This window comes from Molothrus aeneus, chromosome 2 (assembly GCF_037042795.1).
Source record: "Molothrus aeneus isolate 106 chromosome 2, BPBGC_Maene_1.0, whole genome shotgun sequence".
In the NCBI taxonomy this organism is placed as follows: domain Eukaryota; kingdom Metazoa; phylum Chordata; class Aves; order Passeriformes; family Icteridae; genus Molothrus; species Molothrus aeneus.
Genome location: NC_089647.1, coordinates 60,049,517 through 60,070,854, shown reverse-complemented (window position 1 = coordinate 60,070,854; position 21,338 = coordinate 60,049,517). Strand labels below are relative to the sequence as shown.

The 21,338-nt window shown below is 40.0% G+C and overlaps 1 protein-coding gene across 1 annotated transcript in view; it reads right to left on the bottom strand.

Annotated features, from left to right (window-relative positions):
- TDRD3 (tudor domain containing 3) overlaps window positions 1-19,775 on the bottom strand; it is a 93,779-nt gene extending 74,004 nt beyond the window's left edge. The window contains exon 1 of the mRNA XM_066545052.1: window positions 19,596-19,775. Coding sequence (XP_066401149.1) covers window positions 19,596-19,636 — 41 coding nt within the window. The 5' untranslated portion in view covers window positions 19,637-19,775. The remainder of the gene's footprint in view (window positions 1-19,595) is intronic.
- Between the last annotated feature and the right edge of the window lie 1,563 nt (window positions 19,776-21,338).

Below are 21,338 nucleotides of genomic sequence, written 5' to 3'. Positions count from 1 at the left end.
GGTTTGACAACAAAAAAATTTGGCTTTCATGCAGACTGGTCAAATAGCCATGAGTCATAGTGCTGTGATCTCAAAGTTGCTTTGCCCATACAAATTTGATCAGAGAACTCCCTCTTTACTCACAGACTTCTTCCTCAACCAGGCACCACCTGGTTATTCACCAGTCTTTGCTATACATTCTGCCTATCTGCACGTACACCTGTATCTCCTCTGACATTTCATTAATGGGTAATTCCTGATCTCTGTGCTAACAACTGCAATCACAGAATTTACTGTGAAGAGTCCCACCACACAAAACCGCACAATAACACACATCCAAGTATTCTTGACATGAATTAAATGCATACATTCTGCTCCTAATTCCGAAAATTTTATTGGGGCTTAATTAACTCAACTCCAGCTCCATCTTCTATAGGCAAATTGCAATATATAATCAAAACTTACATAACTAACTACAGGTGTATTCATAGCTCCACCTATTTTATCAGTGAAGTGAAAGGGCGTAATTTGTGAGCAAGCCTTGGGATATAGAGTGGTGTTCTACAGGCTCTAAAGGCTTGAGATGCTCACCTCCAGCCATGAGCAGCATTTACACAACATTTCCTCGACCAAAAACATCTCTTTAAATTCCTTATACAACTGAAAACTGCAAACTTGGTACACAGAAATGCAAAGGACACTGATAAAAATTAGTGACAGAGGAGAAAAATAGTAACAACTAGTGACAGAGAAATAAGGGTGAAGAACAAAGGTAGAAGAAAACAAAATAAGTAAACTTGTCTCTGCTTTTTTTTTAACATTACTTCAACTATGACAATTCATTTTTCTGCACTCTGATGTCTTTTCAGCAGAGTTCAGAAAAGATACGCAGAAAAAATGGAGCAACATGAGGCATGTGTTTATTGTCAAGAACAGGTAACTAGTATGACAGCCATTTGGTTGGATACCTAGCTGCTTTTTTAAAAGGCTTTTCCTTTTTCTCTTTTTGCTTTAGGGTCATTTGACTGGATCTCATATGTTAGCAAATGTGAAAACATTCTAAGAGGAGACTTATGCTCTTGTTATCTGTTCAGCATACTGCTGATTAACTGAAAGCTCTAATTACTGGCAATTCTGCCATCCTTCGTTAATACACACCCACCCCTGCTCAACTACTTCAGGTTCTGTTTTCCTTACAAGTTTTACAGATAGTTAAAATTCCAGTCTACTTCCATCTGAAGTATTAAGAGCTAAAAACCTTAGTACACACATGCTCTTATCTCTGACAGCTGAGGGAGGTGTTAGAGGGCAAAAGTAATGCATCAGAATAAACAGTGAAGTTCAATTCACAACTGCTGCATTCTGATTTCCAGGGAGAATAGACTACAGCTGCTTGGACTTAGGACCAGTTATGGTGCCTCATCATGAGAGTTAGGAAGAAGTAAAATTTTCAAAATAATGCTCAGGACCATCATCTTCCTTATTTTGAATAAATCAAGATAAGTTCAGCTGAATCTATGAAAACAGTGCCCTTCAAAAATTAGTCTCTCCTGTTCTGCAGGATAATTATCTGCCAATAACCATATATGGTCTATAAAATAAATCATAAGAGAGCATCATCCCTCTCAGCCATTTTCATTTTGGACAAATTCTGATAAAATCCTTCCTGCACCTGCTGAAATTTTATCTATCTCAATATTTCAAGAAACAGTCACTTTCAACCTGTCTTGAATGAAGAGTTTAGCATCTGCTTCTGAAAGCATGAAGGGATTAAAAAGCATTTTACCACAGCTGCACGTTGTCCTAGCAAAGAATAACTGCAGTGGATAATTGTAACACCAAATATCATCGTGCACAAAAATTAGAATTCATTTTAGAGCACTGCATAAACATAGCATCTCCCCACAATTTCAGGGCTAGGTATCTGACCCTTTGTCACTTCCTTCTGTTGAACTTGCTCTAAATGCTAAAATACACACAAAGGGAAAAAAAAAATCAAACCCACAGACTGACTCACTAAGCCTAAGGGGTAATTTGCCTGAGATCCTGAGGCAACTCTGAAGAAAGTTTGATTATATATAAATGAGGGAATGGCATCAAAGAGGAATGACTATTCACAACAAATTCACAGTGTGTATTACAGATTCACAAAGCAGAGGAGGCAGAATACATGTCTCAAATCCCCAGGGCCTGAGCTGGTATCCATTTTACCTAGACTGAAACACTCCAGCTGCTAAACTAACGAGCATAAGGCAGAGACAGGCACTTTTGCCAAATTTCTCTCCCCTCCTTTTGTATTCGGTATTTGGAAGGAGCAAACACTTCGAAGATTAAATAGATAAACTGTTTCACATGAAGTTTAGTTTATTAATTTTTGTTTTAGTGACCAAATCCAAAAGTTTTTTAAATGCAGTTGAATTTGTCTCAGAAAAACAATGATTATATATTATGCAGTTTGTCCAGCAGCCATGTCACACAAATGAATTCTAATTATGCAAGCCAATTTTAGCCAAATTTGACAAAGAAACAGAGATCTCAAAGACACCTAAGTTTCCCCTAAGTTTCCCAGAAATCAGCTGCCTGGTAGGAGCAAGACATACAAATTAGCAGTTGCATTGTGGAAAAAGGAAACAGAACTTGGCTGCCATCCATCTCCAGCAGAAGCAATCAACTGGTCAATTGAAGCACTCGCCTAGTTCCAAAGCAGCCATAACACAGGCTGGTGCTTGCCAAATGCAGAGGGACGTGAGAGGAAGCCAAATGTGTTCTGGGGTAGGACAGGCCACATGAAGGAAATGAAGGCATGATCGTACACAGGTGCTGGGGAGTACCAAGGGCAGTGCAGCAGCCCCATCATGGGAGTCAAAGGGGAAAGTCTGCAATGATTAGTTTAGTATTAGGAGCTTGAAGACAACCACACTTTCAGATTTCCACAGCTCTGAAAAGCCTATTTTCAACTTGGCTTTCATTTCATCAATGGAGCTAAGTAATCGTATGATGCTATGACTCAAAACTGGACTTTACTGCCTTTAATACAAGAGTTTCAAAGTTTATGCTCTAATATTCTGATTAAGAAATAATGAAATCAAGTCTGTACCACAACATTTAGGAAGCAATATTAAGCTAAAAAGTACATAGTGAAATATACATCTCCATCCTGTGGAAAAATGGGAGCAGGCAGGCAAGCAAGAACTAGCAGAGATAAGATATCTCAAGCAATAGTCACCTCTCTGCTGAGAGCTGGAACTGGTTACACCCTCCATCTGTCAAATAGTAAAATAGGTATATCATCTTCATAGAGAGGTGGCATGGTAATGCTAAACTTTTTTATTCTGCATAGGAATATACCAACATCTAGTCACCAATTCTCACAGAACTGTGCAAGTCAAGTCCTACCTCTTTTAACTGCAAATTGTCACTCTGACACCCAACTCTTTTACCCAAAATCACAAGTACATGACAGGCTAAAAGGCACCATGCAAAGGCCACACACTTGCAATTTTGAAACTTTCATGCAATTTACCGTGCACTATATTTAGCTTAATAAGCTGGAAATTAACTTTCTTTGAGGGCTAGGAAGTTGAATAATACCGTAACTGCATCACATCACATTTTCTCAGTCATGTGGTACTCTCCTCTATAATGACAGAGATGGAATATGCATCTCCCTTCATCTTCTTCTTTCTCCTTTTCCTCATCTGCTTTTCTTAAGCTCTCCCTCCTGTCTGCCCTTCTCTACTTGACAGTAACAAAGCAGACCAAAAATACAGAACACCTTTCTTTTGTAGACTAACTAGAAAGACCAGGTTTCTTCACAATGAAAAAGACCAGAGAGGGTATTTAACATATCCATACAGTTGAAAGTCACATTAAGGAGATAAAAAGGATTGGCTACTCACCATCCCTAAGTTAGCAGGTAGGAAATTGAGCAAACTTGGGAAAAGAGTGCTTCCTATAGCATATGAAGGTGTTATTCACTATTGTGTGGCTGCTGAAATTTAACATGGGTTCAAGAAAGCACTGCACAGATCCATGCAAAAAAAGTACATCAAAAGTTTACAAGAAAAAAAACATCTAGCTGAGGAAATCACTGCAAAAAACCCCAGTAGTTAAAAGCTGGGGAAACATTCTGAGACATCATCTATGCACATCTGTCACACTCTCGGGCTTCACTACAAACATAAGTTATTGCACTTGATTAGAGACAGTTCTGGACAGAAACTTTGAACACACTCCACAAATTAGAGCAACCAGATCAAAAAAAGTCATTCTAGTAATGGTTATTATAGAGTACTGACTTTCCATGTAATGCATGTTCTATAATGAAGTAGTACATCACATTTCTTTTCCTACACATCAGCATAACTTGTGCTGGCATAAGCAAGGCAAAATTTTATTAATATTACCACATTGAAGTTTAAAATAGATGCACAACTTTTCATCAAAAAAAGTAACAGAATTTTTTTGGGGGGTGGGGGGAGAGTGTAGAGAATGACATGCTAGTAAAAATTGAACAAGGCAAGATGCACCACCATAGCAATTCCTTGTCCAAAAGGAACCTCACAGAGCTCAACAATAAGAGTCAAGCCATACTCCTCCTTCCAGCCACTGGCACTAAGTGGCTGAACAGAAAGCAGCTCTGTGGCTTCACAGTGTAGAACAATTTGAACACAAACCAGTGTCCCCATACAGTGGTAAAGCCTAAGGACATGCTGGGCTGCAGCAGCAAGACTCTAGTCAGCAAATCAAAAAATGTCATTATTTCTCTCCCCATAAATTATGGGGGAGAATGTTTATGTAATGTCTCTGCATTGCGTCCAGTTTCAGAGGTCCCCATTGTGAGAGAACATCCCCAAACTGAAGACAGGCCACTGAGGTGTTTTGGAGGCTGCAGCCCATGTTCACAGGAGGAGAGCACCATTGTTCATCCCAAAGAAGAGCAGACCAGAGGAGGAAGTTGTTGCCCTGCCCACAGTCTGAACACGGCTAAAGGAGACAAAGCCAATTCTGAGTGCTGTGAAGTGAAATGAGAAAGTGCAAGAAACACGGGCTGAAACCTGGGAAATCTCAAATGGACACAGAGAGCAAAACTTTCCCAGAGTGGCTAAGCACTAGAGCAGGCCATCTTTGAGATATTCAAAGCTCAACAAGACAAGACCTTGAGCAAGGTGACCTAGCTTAAGTTAGTCCTGCTCTGAGCAAGGGCTGGGCCTAGGATTGCCTCTTCAGAATCTGGCCAAGTAAACTTTTTTTTAAAATTATATATTGAGCAAAAAAGCAAAACCTGGCATCTTTATAATAATTAATTCCCAAAAATACTTTCTCAGAGGAACCTTTTCTACATTTTTTCCCAGCAAGAATACTTAAAAGCTGGCTTATTGAGACTGGAATATGTAACATTATATTCTTACATATAAATAACAAAAGGCTCAATCTTTAGTAGACCAAGTATAAATTTGATCATTTTTAATCACCTTATTTAGCTTATCAACTGTACTCATGAAGGAGGCTATTAATATTTCTCAATTCAAGCTGTAAAATCTGACTTTATTACCACACAAAAGCAGCACTGAACCATAAAACTACAAAATGAAACTTGGAAACATTATTAATTGCTATTTTGTTATTAAAGCATGTCTTCCATACCAGTATCAAAGACCTGGACTACTTCAAGACACTTCATATTAATTTCAGAAATAAAAAAAGCTTAACATGCCCAGTGTTTGCTGACTCAAAAAGCAAGATGTAAGAAAATACCTTCAGTTTTATTCAAAACATTTAAAACAGAATTTTATGACCAACAAGAATAGCTGCTATAATGGGTACTGCTCTTAGAGAATGAATTCAAGAGCTCTAACTAAAAAAAACTTAGCTTTTCAAGACACCCAAGGCATATCCCTCCCTCCTACATATCAAAAATGGCACAAACAAAAAAAGAAGCTACAATCTGCTTAGAAGAAAAGGATGAAAGATGAGGATCACTACTGAAACAATGAAGTATATCAAAACTGAAATGCCAGGCAGAAAGTAATTTCTTTTACAGCTGCAGTCATCAATGCTTAAAACATACACATCCCTATCACTATTACTGCATAATTTTAACTCAGCACAGAAAATTCTGGATACAGAGCAGTATCTTCAACCCTGCAAAGGTGCCCTGTTTACTTTTATTCTACTTTGTGCTAAAATAACCATTTCTACAGACCTTTAAAACTAGATTTATAGCATATTTACAAAATATGACTCAAAAGTAAGCAGCATGAAGGCATGCACTCATGCAATGTAAGAGAAGACACACAAAGACTTGTTTACAATTAATCTGAAAAGCCCTACAGGAACAGAGATTAATGTATTCCTAATAAAATGTATTCCTAGAAATTAATGTATGAATAAGATTAATGTATTCCTAAAAAAATACTACTGCGCCTATGTGGTATTCCAAAGGTTATATCCAAGTTGCAGTTCATCAGTGTTGTGTTTTAATCCAGCAGGTGGATAAACACCACACTCACCAAAAAAATCAAACACTCACTCCCTACTCATGTTTGAGGTGAAATTGCATAATTTAGAGGTGACCACTTTACCAGGCTGTACCAGCCCACAGACCCTACTACCACCCATAGCTACCCAAATCCAGGGGCAAATGTCCGTGTCATATTCTTAAACAGTTGTTACACTCTGAACGACCTGAAACACATTCAGGAGACACAGCAACAGGAACATGCTGGTTTGAACATGTCAAAGATACTAAAAGTTCCTCCAGAGCTACTGCAACTAGCCTGGAGGAGAGGGGGAAGATGGAGGAGTGTCTCCCCTGCAGCCGCAACTGTCGGAGGGGGAAAGGGGCACAGTGCAATTATTCCTGGTTCCCGTAGATGGCTCCCGAAGCTCGGAGATGGCGGCAGTGCGAGCACAAGCACCGCAGCAGTCTCACAACCACAATGTTACCGGGAGCCAGCGCTACAAAATTCAATACAATGAAAAGCTCAGCCCAGCCCCCAGCGGTGATCAACAGCACAGAATTGTTACTTATACAACATATAGACACTTATACTTATATACACTTAGACGTTTAAAGCGGGTATTGTCGATATACAACATAGCTCTACACACAAATCAATACTGTAAGCCAAGGGTAGGTGAAGATGAAATATTAGAAAGAATATTTTACTATGATGAGGCACTGGGAGAGACTGCGCAGAGAGGCTGTGGATGCTTCATCCTTGCAAGTGTTCAAGGCCCAGCTGGATGTGGTTTTGAGTGATACAATCTAGAGTCTACTGGAATGTGTCCTTGCCCATGGTAGGGGCTGGATGGAAGCAGGTAATCATTAAGGTCCCTTCCAATCCAAGCCATTCTATAACTCTACAATTACAACAAATTTGTTTCAACATGCTCCAGTCAGATCTTCCACTGTTTCAAACACTTATGTCCCATACTGTGTGCCAAAAAAGGAAATGTCATGATTTAAACAGCAGGTAGCTAAACACAACACAGCCACTCATTCCTTCATCCACAGTGGAATGGGGAAAAGAGCTGGGGGACGAAAAAGTAAAATTTGTGGGTTGATATAAAGATAGGTTAATAGGGCACAAAAGGAAGAAAAATAATAAAAATTATAATTATAATTAATTAATACATAAGTGAAGCACAGTTGCTCACCACTTATAGGCCAAGGCCCAGCCAGTTCCCAAGCAGCAGACCCTGATCAGCTTTCCCCCTAGTACATACATTGACTATCATGCCATATCGTATGGAATATCCCTTGGCACAACTGGGGTCAGGTGTCCTGCCTATGTCCCATCCCAACTCCTTGTGACCACCAGCAGGTAGAGTGGAGTAAGAAGCTGAAAAGTCCCTGACAATATAAACATTGCTTGGCAACAACTAAATCATCAGCATGTTATCAATGGTATTCTTATCCTAAATCCAAGTACAGGCCTGTAAAAAATGTGAAGATGATCATCCAAACGACTACAAAACCAAGTTAAGTATCCATAAATGCAGTCTGAACGTGCTATCAGGAGCATACTTTTTCTAACTGTATTCTTTCATTACAATGATTATAGTTATGCCCACAGAGTTGTAATAGAGAAAATATTTTTTCGAAGTTAGTAAAAATTTAAAGACCACTTTGCAGAAGAGAAAATATGCATTGCTCTTCACTACTACTGCTATAAATAAAGTGTAAAAAAATCTGCCATGGTAAGACACCAAATTATATTCCTTTGCATACTGTTTACCTAAATGTTCTTTGAAGTAACAGGCAAAAATCAGGTACTGAAGTAGCTCACCCCTACAATTTATTTTCATATTCTTTGGTTTAATTAATACTTTCAATTTAGTATTTTGGCATTGGAGGCTCAGGAAGAGAAAGGATTTAAATTAAGGGCTCTAGCATTCAAGATTCATCTAACCTCCCAGTCAGATGATGTGTAACCTGAGAACAACACATATTCTTTATTCTCCTGCTTTTTTTGAATGATCTTCTAATTCAAGATCTCACTTCCCTTCCTTCCCAAGTCAATCACAGAAACACTTCATCTGATAGAAAATTACTTTCTGTTCTGTCAATAAGTTTGGGGGGGGAGGGGAGGGACAGACAGTTATTACTGTTATTAAAAGATAAAAATTATGATATCGTAAGAATCAAAGAACATTGACACACAGTAATTATTCTGAACAGAGAAAAAATACTGCAAGACACTTAAGAGTAGAATTATGCAGTTACAAAGCACTAAATTCATCTCTAGTACAACAGCATGAGGAAAATATGACCACAGCTAAAGCATAACAGCAATTACTCTTCTAGACTAAATTTAAGCTTTTTCCATTTCGTCAGGTTATGATCATATGGTGGCATGGTTTAGTTAGGAACTAAAACATAAATTAAGAAAACAGAACAGAGACTAATGTGGTGTTCAGAAAGACATTCTCTTTCCTTCTCTTCCCCATTCCCAAACCCAGAGAAAATCACACACTGGTAAAATGTCAGCAGCATTCTCCAAGGAAATCTTTTCCATCTAAAAATCACAAATAAAGAATCTTTTTCCCGAAGTGTCCAAAATCATAAATGAGCATCAAATGCAAATTTCTGCAATAGTTATTTGATGAAGGCTGAACTCAGTGGATTTACAAAACTCAAACTCAAGCATAAAAACACCTTCAAGTTCTTGTTTCTTCATTTGCTTATTCCATACCAATTATCTCTATTTTAGACAATTCTTCAAAATTAAATTCTGAAACATATGTCAGAAATTTTTCAGACCAAACTCAGAATGAGAGATTTCTTTGGCCATTAACAAAGAGATTACTACAAACAGTTACTACTATTTAATGACACAAAAATTGATTGAAATCATTTTATGCTACATATTCAAGAATTATTCAACAATTAAACAAACCCAAACCTGCTTAAGATATTAAGTATAAGCAATGATGCCTCCACTTTCTTCACTTACTATGATTTTCATAGTTACAAACAAATCTGATGTTATTTCTTACCAAAAAATTGTAGAAATAATAGCACTCAAGTGAAAAGTTGCAGAGGTATTTGGCAAGTATTTGCCAAAAGGCAGAATTCCAGGCTGTTTCTTACACTAACTGAATTGCAATTCTCTAATCTATCAAAACCTACCTGTGTATTACACACATGACTGTGTATCGTACCTAACATCTGAATTTAAGAACACAACTTTAAATAAGTTTTAAAACCAAGAATCATGACTGTCCTCATTATACATTCTCTTTTCAATGAAAAGCAGCTTGATGCATCATATTTTTACATAAGGATCCTCTCCTCATTCCTTAGCAGCTCATTATTTCAACACAAAGTGTGCCTCATTCAGAAATCACTACTCTGCACAGTCAGAACTAGACCCTTGAAAATCACCCACCTTCTCTTCAGCTCCTTCACTGATACTTTCCCCCCTTACGCTCTTCTCCAAATAACAGTTAAATCAAAAACTTCACACTTGCTAGTACTTTCAGCTGTATAACAGAAAGTGTGCTAAGAGGAAAAATGTAATGGTCATTAGAATTTCAATTCTAAAAAGTAGTTTAAAGTTCACCTCTGCTTTGTATGTAAAACTGTCTTGGACACAGTATCACAGTTACAAAAGTAAAAAAAAAAAGTATTACTTGGAAACTGAGTAAACTTAACTGCCCTGATGCCTTTTAAAGTCTCTCGCACTCCCACTGTACAATGAACCTAATAGAAATTACAGCTACATCAAGCAAAAGAAGTGAAAATGTGCTTCCATAATAAATGGTAATTTCCATTTCTATCGTCCTAACAAGCAATACCATGAAACAAGATTATCCACCTGTTGAAAGATGTATTTTACCTACTCAGTACACTGCCATCAATATCAGAGCTAAGTGATTTCATATCCTCATTAAATAGGAGAATAACATTATTAATGCCTTTCATAAGGGTACTGGATAATGCACACTTCTAGCCTGTGATTTAATGCTGTATCCCAATTTACATCTGTAAGTATTTAAACACTAAGATCACACATTGGATTTTACAACAGTAGAAGAATATAACACAGTGAAACTTCAGCAGACTGAAAAAAACAAGTGAACATGAGTCTCTAACAGCTACTTAATAGAAGAGATTTAGTGATAACACAGGCATACTGTTATCTAACAGTAATAGCTGTGATGCAAAAATGTCAAACTTTTCCAGGTGACACATAGAGATATGCCCAAGATAACCTCACTAACTCCAAACTTTGATAAGATAAGCTTCCAGCAAGCAGCACTGCTGTAAACAGCAGATGCTAGAAACAACCCCTGCAGTCAGAAACTGCTGGACAAGAGCTCTTGCAAGCTTTCTGCTCCTTGAGATTTGCTACTCCATGATTCATAACAGGCCAACAGGACACAGTAATTTGACATACAAAAGTCACAACACTGTGGAGGGTTTACTTTGCTCACGTAACAAAATTCTTAAAATTCTTTTTTTCTTTTCTTCTCAGATAAAAGCTGTGAACACTTTCTCACTCACATTTTCCCAAGAAAATGCTGGCAGCCACCCTGAAGTGCTAAGTTGAACACAAATATACTAAGGCTGGGGCCGTGCCAAAGACACAGCTGCCACGCCACAGAGAGTATCTTGAAGCTGTCTTAACACACATGGCTTTTTCTCCTCTGGCTTTCTTCAACAGCTTTTTTTTGGATATGACACAGCACTAGAAGCTCTAGCTGCTCCTGGAGCACTAGGAGACAAACAAAAAGAAAGAAGAAGCCAGTCTTGACCACTGCCTCCAGACAGCACTCCCTCACAAAGAAGCGAGTTCAGCAGTCTGTTTCCCAGTAAGTCTTCACTTGCTGTCAGTTAATGGCATCACTGTCATTTCCAAAACCTAGGCTACATTTTCCAAAGTCAAGGGTTCAAAATGATGCCAATAAAAGAACACCCGTCATGCTTCAATTACTTACCAGTAGTACAAAGATTATTTAAACCACTTTCTTTTTCCTTAAATGTGCAAAGAAGCTCAAAGGTTGTACATCAGTCCTAGAGCTGTCCAGTCCTCCTAAAATCTGACACCTCATGACTATGCATTACATTAAGAACATAAAAAGTGATTAGAAACACGCATATACTATTCATCCCCTGGAGAGCCTTTCCTTCTTCCTGTCAGCTCTATTAGAAAGATTCTTACTGGAATTAAATATGCTCCTTTTGCTCCAAAGAAGTAGAAAATGTACTATTCCTGAAAGCATGAACAATATGCATAGATTGGAGAATCAAGCCATAAATTTATTTTAATCCTATTGCTATGACAATCACAGAAAAAAATAACTGATGTACAGGATATTTAATATCTAATGTTTCCAAGTGTAATTCTCTCTAACTAAAACTTCAGGACAGCTTCTTACTCCTATGTACTCCTACGTGTATTATTTACATAAAGCTGTATTTTAACCAGCAGTAACACACAAAATATACACAGAAAATCCTAATGAATATCACTGTTATCAGTATGAACAATAACAGTACCTTACTCCAAGATCACCAGCTACTTTCCCGCCAGCTTGCTGCTCAAGTACTCACTGTCTGGGCAGTGTGAGCACACAGAAATGGAAGAGATTTTAAAAAAAAATCTGTCTCAAGGGTCTTATAACATGATTTCAGAACACAAAGACTTTGCAAAGGTCTTTCTCCTGAGACCCAGTTCATCTATATGCAACATCTACTCCAAATGCCTCAAATTTCCACATTCTAGAGGACAGTGGCTTTCTGACTAATAATTTAAATTATCAGGAAATATAAGTTTAAAAGTTCCTACCTTTGCTCAAGTGGTAAGATACTGACCTTCAGAAAACTTTAGACTTCTTAAACACTGCTGCTTTTATTAATTCACCCTACCATTGGGAAGTTCATTTGGGTTTGCTGGAAAAGGCAAATAATAATCAAGCATGCTGCTAATTCTATCCTTCCCTCAAATCCCTACCAAAATCCCATTAACACTACACTGAGAAACATAATTTCTCTGAGGGAAAAGGTAAATCAAGTCAGAACAATAAATCTCAACTGTGTAACAAGCTCCACCCCATCACCTTGCTTGTGTGACGATATAAACTAGTTTAACAACAGAAAAATTTATAGAAAGTATTATGAAACTCAGGGGACAGGAGGTAATGTGCAGTGTTAATATGAGCTCTTCAAAGAGCACCAGCACAAAAAGAGGTAGAAAGAAGGAAACTAGAATGTCACTGAGTCAAACCCATTAAGTAACACTTGCCCCTAACAAAGTATTTGCATCCCATCAAGAAGGCTAAGCCTAAGAATTACAATGCTAAGTAAATAACGTCTGAAACAAGACTCAATACATTCAGAATTCCAAGAACTCTGAAAAGGAGACTAGCTATGGGAAGCCTACACATTTCCAGGGAACGCATTGATTGGAAAGAATCAATGTGAGACACACTATACCAAGAAAAGTCAGGACACTGAAAAGGCAGGCGTTACAAAGAGAACTGCAGCAATTTAAAGACCTTTAACTTTAGATGTGTTTCAAGTGGAGTAAGCTTTTACCTTTCCTCCTTTTTTTTTTTCTCCACAGTAGCAACAACTTCATTTTAAGTTGCAACAATTCTATAAATCAAGGACATCTTATATTAGTGCTTTAGCTTCCTAGCAGAGAAACCAGCAGGTGAAGTCTGTGTTCCCCAAGACAGTGCATAAATCGATTCAAGATCTCACATAAAAAGATGCAGGGAGAGTCTCTCCCAGCAGCTGATGAAAACCAGAAGGGTGAAGCAAGCTGCAGCAAGGCAGTGGAAATCACAACTGAGATGGAGTACATAGGGGACTGTCACACTTGCTTTGCCTTTTTGCTCTGTTTTCAACAGTTCAGTTCATTTCTCTCCAAATCCTCACTCCCTCTTCCCTCATCTTCAATCAAGAGGAGAAAATCCTTTTCTTCAGAACTATGGTGTGGGGACGCTTACCTAACAATATAAAAATAAGAACATAAATGGTGTTTTAACTTACGCAGTCTAGGGCTGTGTAACACGGTTCCATTTTTGTCAAGGGTGGCCAGAGACAGATGATTCAGGTCAAGAATGCAAACCACAGCAAATACCTAGACATAAAGTGTCCACAGTAATTCCTGGCTATCAACCATTTTACAGCTGGTAGTCCAGCTTCACTGTAGAGTTCAGTATTCAGTGCAACTATCCCTACCTGGCTTCGTCTAATTACAATTTTAAACTCACTTACACTTTTTCTACTCCACAATATCATGTGGCAAATAAGTTCCACAATTTAATTACACATTGCTTGACAAGCTACTCTAATTTTCATCAGGTAGCACATTTAATTCACCACGTGGCCTAATTCTTGTCCTAAGAAAAGCAGTTACTCTTGCTTTCTACTCATCATTTCTTTATGATCTATGGATTTTATAGATCTCTATCATCTCTTCCCTTGTTCTGTTGTTCTGTTTCTCAGCACAGAGTATCTTCCAGCAGAGAGTATCTCCCACATCTCTTATCCACTTTTCCAGTATCTATTAAACCCTTGCTGTGCTGCGATGATTATATTAATGCACACTGTTAATGATTTCAACACACCACTGATGAACATAATGGCCTAACAATGATTTAATTCTTTGTGAACAATTCCCAACAGCTGTCTGACCACTGCCCTTCTCATGCATGCATATATGTAACAGGAGCAAATTTAGAGTTTATCACTCTGTAGACAGGTTTGCATTATATTCCCCTCTATGAGCATCATTTGGCATTCACCAGAACTGAACTACACTTGCATGTGAAAGAACTGGACAATGGCTTCAGAAGAGTTTGCTGCAAGTACTTCATAAATTCGTATTTTACCAATCCCCGAAGACCAACAAACTGCTACAGTGCCATAGTACTGACACTCCTTAAGAATATTTTTTAATATAATGAACCCCTTAATCCTAGCAGAAAACTACTGCTAACGTTGTTCCAACATGAAGCAATCATTTATCTACGTTGTTTCTCATCTTTTAACCAACCATACTAACCCACAGGATAATCACTTGTCTTCAGCAAATAAGCTTTGGTTGAGGTCCTTAGTCAAAAATTTCATCCACTTTTAAACCAATCTGCTACTGACTTCAGTAAGTGCTTTCCAATTCTAGCATTGCAGCATTCAGTGAGCAATAACTGTGTAGGATTTGGTGAGTAAGAGATCTACTTTAATTTTATGTCCTGCCTGCAGATTATATAAACCTCACCAAGTTCACCCCCTTCAGTTCTCTCTTCTGCAAACAGCAGTGTTCCAAATGTTAGTCCCCTACCTCCTTCCATCGCCTAATTTTACCATCCTTTTTTTCAACCTTTAATTATACCCCTAAATTTGTTTATTGTAGTTGTAACAATTCCAGCTAGTAACAGTTATTTTTCAAACACCTGACATCTTTAAAAAGAAGGGGAAAATAGCATCTGAATTAGTTTCTTGGGATTGCTTCCCTTAACAGAATGCAAAATGCTGGACCTTTTGCACTCCTCCAGAGTGAAAATGACACGAACAATTCAGGTTCTAACTACCCATTACTCGTGACCCAGCAGGAATGCCAACTGATCAGATCACCCAGTAAGGGATACACCTGAACAAATAAAAAATGCAATGACGTAGCATTTTGTTTTGTACTGGCATTTTGAGATTTCATGGTACCAACCAAACTTCACAAGATTTTGCATATCACAAAAGAAGTCTCAAGAATCTCAAAACAGATGCATCTCTCCTGTGAAACACAAGATGTGTGTTATGCTTGTGTCTAAGGAAAGTCTTGTCTCCTGCCTGAGCTTGCTCAATATGCAGGAACCAATTTCAGCTGTAATTTCCAAAAACGTTTTATTGGAATAGCAAAAAAACATGAGGGAAAAACAGATCATCTTGCAGAATTCTGGAACTGACTACTTTGCCAAATGCCTGCTGTGCTCTTAGAAAGTGGTGTTGGATTCTCCCTTTGAGAACTTCCTTCTATTTCCAGGCAAACACCTACTTTTGCTTTAGAGTTTGGATCATATCAGATGATTAGTCCTACAAGAGGACACATGTGAACATACCAATCTTAAACCCAGTATGCAGCACATCACCCACTTGCTGAAATACCAAAAACTCAGTTTAAAAGTCTGTTGCACATCAACTTGGTATTTTTCACTTGCAAAGAATATACAACCACAATGACATTAATATAAAGGTTTTCTCAGGGACTGTTAAGCAGTATTCTTTTGTTTCCAAACAACTAGTACAATTCCATTTCCCCTTCATCTCTGGGAGTAACTTTTCATAGTCACAGCTTTGTTTACATAATCTTCAAAATACATCATGCTTTACAAGACAATATTTTTTGCCATAGAGTCACTAATTTCTACAGCATCACACTGTGCAATAAAAAAATCTACACTAGTTGCCAAAGAACTCACAAGTACATTTAGCTGTATTAAAAAAATCTTTACTTATCCAGTTTGCACCTCTTGCTTTCCTACAGAGATCAATCACCAGACCCAAGATCTGTGAACCACAGGCTAAACCTGCTGTAGGCCATGGCATATTTTTCATTTTTGACAATATGTTGGCATTTCTATATAATAAATTCCCAGGTTCTGCAAAGATCTAGGAACACTGTAGAGGTCTTGACTTTTCATATTCTCTTGTGAAATGCCACCCAGGAAATTTAAAAAACAAACAAACAAACAAACCAAAAAATACACCACAAAAAATTATGTTGCAAGCCAGTAAGAAGTGATTTGCGACTCATTGTTTACGTAAGGGGATGTATTCAGCAGTTCTTCTGGACTTCACTTCTAGTAATAAAACTGGATTCACTAATTCATTCTCCATTAAGGCCCATATTTTAATAAGAACTGGAAAACTGGTTCTGAAATTCATTAATGTAACTATAACAATACAAAAGGGTAATTCTGCCACTTGGCTTTCCTCATGTTTGATAATTAAATAAAATTAATACAGAACTTCTATTCCATGACAGAATATCTTTTTCACTGACACATAATACAAACACCTTATCTCTCCCCTAGCTGGAGCCAATATCTCATTCCAAGGAACAGTTCAGTGCATAACAAAAAGAACTAGCACCAAAAAATTCAGACTTCCAATGAGAGCTGCAGGGATCTGTCTTCAGAAAAACGACAATTCTGCACACAAACTACAGGGGCCTTTTACTCATTTTCATAAAACACCACCATCACCAAAAAAAAGAAAAAAAGTCTCCCAACTTTACCTACTACTGTTTATTAGGTAGGGCTACTTTACCTTTCAGAAGCTGACAAAAATGTAATTGATAGACTGAAGGTAAACATTACAAATTCAGAGACAATTTTATAACAGATTATTCTGGCAATACCTGGTTGAGGGAGGGGAATAAATATATAATTACTGTTCAGTATTAACTACACTTTATTACTGTTCTACTTGAAAAATAACTTTATTTTTAATTCATAAAAGGTAAACACTAGTTGCAGAAACTGACATAAACAATGCCTGCCTTAACTCTCTAACCTTGTAGGGTTTAAGAAACTTACTGTAAAATCCAGTCAGTACAGGCAGTATTTTACAAGCTAGCAGATTTTAAGCTAAGCAAGGACAACTTTTTTTTACTTGATGTGCCATGCAGTGCTTCTGCAGTTTAAGTGGGACCAGATTTGAACACATAAACTAGTTTTGCTTTTGTACTAGAAAACTTATCATTCTGACATCAGGTCACAGCAACAGTAACCACCACTTTGGTACAAAACATTATTTAATCACCAGTGTAGTTCGACACATAATACTACATTAAACACCACTGAAGGCTCACTCACAGGTGTGTTAAATAACTCTAAGATCTAATAATATGAGAAAAATCATAAGAAAGAGCAACAGCAAAGCAGTTAGAAGCATGGATGTACAAGTTACTACTCTTTTCTAAAGTGCATGAACACAGCTAAGCAAGATTCCCAAATCATTATTTCTTTTTCCACTCCACCTCACATTCCTCAAAAGTATATGTGTGAAATCCTCTCTCCTTTATACTACCCTTCCCAATGCAACTAGGTCAGGGCATAATTCCAATGGACTTGATAATGAGCCCATTACTTGCCCCTTCAACTTTCAGCCTCTGGCTCCCACCCTACAGAACTGCAAGAATAACAACTGTTGACAGCCATTCAAGAGTCTGTACCCCCGAGGAGGGCAGCAAACACTGCAGAGGGACAGACTGTTTCAGAGGCACCTCATATTTGTGCTGCCAAAAACCTGAAAGCCATTTACCAATGGCACTCGTTCAGCTGAAAAGGCAGTAAAATAACTCAAGAGCTGAAAACTGAAAAAATTTTGAATAGGCAACAGAAAGCAAGAAAAGCAAACTAAGAAAACTAATTTTATGGAAAACTTTTGCATTTTTGGAGAGGTCTAAGTACAGGAAAGGATAGGGGCAAGTTTCAAGTCACAGTCCAAAATTCCTGTTAATTTAACTAATGTTATAAAAAGTAGCAGAAAAAGTTATGATTATTTCAATTCAGCAACAGCCAGGAGCCACAAGATTGCGCACCCCAGAACCACTTTGAACAATATTTCTGGATCTTGATACACTTATCCAAGAAGCATACCAAAGGACACCTAATTACTCTGTTTGGTTACTATTACCACAAAGTAGCAAAAGCTGGCCCAACAAACACAGCATCACCAGGGGGTTAAAGGAGGCGATTATCCCACTATACTCAGCACTGGCATGGCCTTACCTCGACTACTCTGCACACAATTGGAAAACTATGTGAAGGTCCTTAAATATGGAGGAGGGCAACAAAGCTGTGAGGAGCAGCTGAAGACCTTGGCTTGTCTCCACTGGAGAATAGGAGGCTGAGGGGCAAACCTCACTGCTCTCCTTCTACAGCCTCCTGAGTGGGGGAAGTGGAGAGGGAGGTGCTGATCTTTTGTGCCTGGATCCAGTGATAGGATGAACAGGGATGGCTCAAAGCTGTGTCAGGAAGGGTTCAAACTGGATATTTCTTTACTGAGGGCATGGTCAAACACTGGAAGAGGTTTCTTATGGCAGTGGTCAATGTCCCAAGCCAGTCAAATGTTTAAGAGGTATTTAGCCAGTGCCCTTAATAACATACCAAGATTTGGTCAGCCCTGAAGTCATCAAGCAATTTGACTAGATGATTGTCACAGGTCCCTCCTAAGTAAATTATCCTGTTCTATTCTAAATTACAGGATACTCACTTTAACCTTCTCCATCTTAGACGTGCATGAAACCACAATCCAGGCCAACCACTAATGTAAACAATAAAACAGAAATATCCCCAACACACCACTGGAAATAACTTTGTGTAAGTTGCTTTGTGCTTTAGCAGGTAGCATTAAACTTTAGGTTTGGTGAAAGACTTTCCAAGTAGTTACGGAGAAAAGTCAGCATTGAGTAATAAGTGAATCACTTCAACAAAACAATCAAACAAACAAACGAAAAAGCCCCAAACCAAAACAAAAACTTCCTACAATGCAACCTCCTCTCTAGGCTAGCAAATAAGTGTTTGCAGCGGGTATTTGAAAAGCACAACTCGATGAAACACGCTCTTCCAAAATGGACATTGTGTACCCAACGACTGGGACTCCGTAGAAAATACAAGTACCCGAGTTCAAGCCTCATGTGTGGTTCATTTACCCTGCCTTAACTCCACTTTTCCATCTTGCCTCCCTCACTAAAGGGGCGCACCGTGCAATTACCAGCCCCAGCACTACGGGCAGGCGCCAGGCCTCCGGGCGAGGCCGGTCCCGGGACAGGCGGGGAGGCCGCCGCCGATCCCGAGGGACCTCGGGGGTGGCCCCGGGATAGGGGCGCCAGCCCTTCCCCGCAGGGCCGGCAGGACGGGCCGGGAACTCCTCTGCGGAGGGGCCGGGAGCTCTCCTCCAGGACGGGCCGGCACCAGGCCCTGAGCGTACCGGGGGCGGCACAGCCCCCTGCCCGCCACCGACGGGCTCCGAGCGGAGCTGGGGCGGGGACGCTCCCCCGCACCGCACGCCTCGAACACGGGGCACTGCCCACCCCGCCCCGCCGCTCGGAGTCACCCCCGCAGGCGGCGGCGCGGCCGAGCTCGGCCCCACTTACCAGCCCGACTCGGAGAGCGCCGCCCGCGCCCGGTCGGCCATGGCACTTCCCCGCCGCTCGTTCGCAGCACTCAGGGCCGGCAGGCGCTGCGGAGACCCCCGGCACTCACTCGGACGGGGAGAAGGGACGCGGGGCCCGCTCGTTCCCCCGCCCCGCGGGCCTCTCCGGGCGCTCGGGCCGGCCAGGGGGAGGGAGGGAAGGGGGGAAGGGAGGGAGCGGAGGGAAGGAAGGGGCGGAGGCGGCGCAGGCAGAGACGAACAAAGCCCGCGACTGGCGGCTGCCCGGAAGCTGCTGCCGCCATGGCGGGGAAGGGAAGGAGTGAAGGCGGGGAAGGGAAGGAGTGAGGGTAGTGCCGGCCTCAGGCCTGACGCCGTGTAATGTCGGCGAAGGGTTTGTTTAAACGCGTTTCGTCTATGAATAGTATCGTTGACAGCAGCATTGTTCTGGGAAAGGCTCTCCTCAAAACGCGTGTTGCGGGTGAGGAGGAATTTTTAGAGTGGTCTGGAGCGCACGTCGCATAAGGAGCATCTGTGGGGGCTGGGGATGTTTAGCCTGGAGAAGAGAAGGCTCGGGGGGACCTTCCAGCTCTTGACACCTTCCTGAAAGGAGCTCGTGGCCAAGTAGGGGTCGGCCTCTTCTACCAAGTAAGAAATGGTAGGATGAGCGCAAATAGCCAGAAAACGACGGCCTTAAGTGTTGCGGTGTGGAGCAATATCCTGTTTCATCTTTCCCCGTCCCTCAGGTGCGCCAGCCTCTCCCTTCTCCTCCGTCTTGCTCCTTTGCTAAGTGCTGTCCGTCAAGCACTCAAGTTTGTGCCACAGGAGGTTTAGATGGGATATCAGGATAAACATCTTCACAGAAAGAGTGAAGCATTGGAACAGGCTGCCCAGGGAAGTGGTGGAATCACCGTCCCGGCAAGCGTTCAGAAAAGCTGTGATGTAGTCCTTAGGGGCATGGTTTGGTGGTAGACTCGGCAGTGCTCATTAATGAATGGTTGGGCTCATTGTTAATAGTCTTTCCCAACATTAATGATTCTTTGTGAAAGACTGTTTCTGTGTTTCTTTTATATTTGGCAGTTTGTTGTTTGGGGTTTTTCCTTTAATGATTTGCCCTAAAATGCTGGGCACTGATATGAACGTTTTGGGGGCTTTTTATCTGCCTTTTCAAAGGGAATTATACTTTAACAGAATAGCACTATTTCATTATTGTTGTCACCAGTGCCCAGTGCCCTCAGGCGCCAGTGACAGGTGAGGTGGGAGCACTGTCCCCCTGTTTACTCTGTGTTCCCAGCATCCAGAGAAACGGCCAGAAGGTGAACACGAGCAGATCAGGAGTTAAGTAAATGCTTATCAAGGCCTTGGTGCGCGGGGTTTCTACCTGCAGGTGAGGTCAGCTGCTCTGCAGAAAACACTGACCATTTGCATTAGTGCATCACGTCCAGCTACTTCTGTAACCCGTCAACGCCAAATGGTTTTTTTCAGCGCTGAGGTTTTGAAACTTGTCTGCTTGCTGTGTTTGTCTATTAAAGGTGGACTTTTCTTCATGAGTTATTTTCATCCTTAAGATATTTCAGTTTATATGAAGCATCTTCAAGTCAAAGCTTACCCTTTCACTTTCGTTGAGGGTATTTTTTGTTGGTTTTTTTTTTTTATTTTGTTATTTGATCCACCTGAAAACCTCTCTTTGCTATACTGAGTACAAATCACTCAGGACTTTTGCACACAATACTCTGTGCTGCTCATT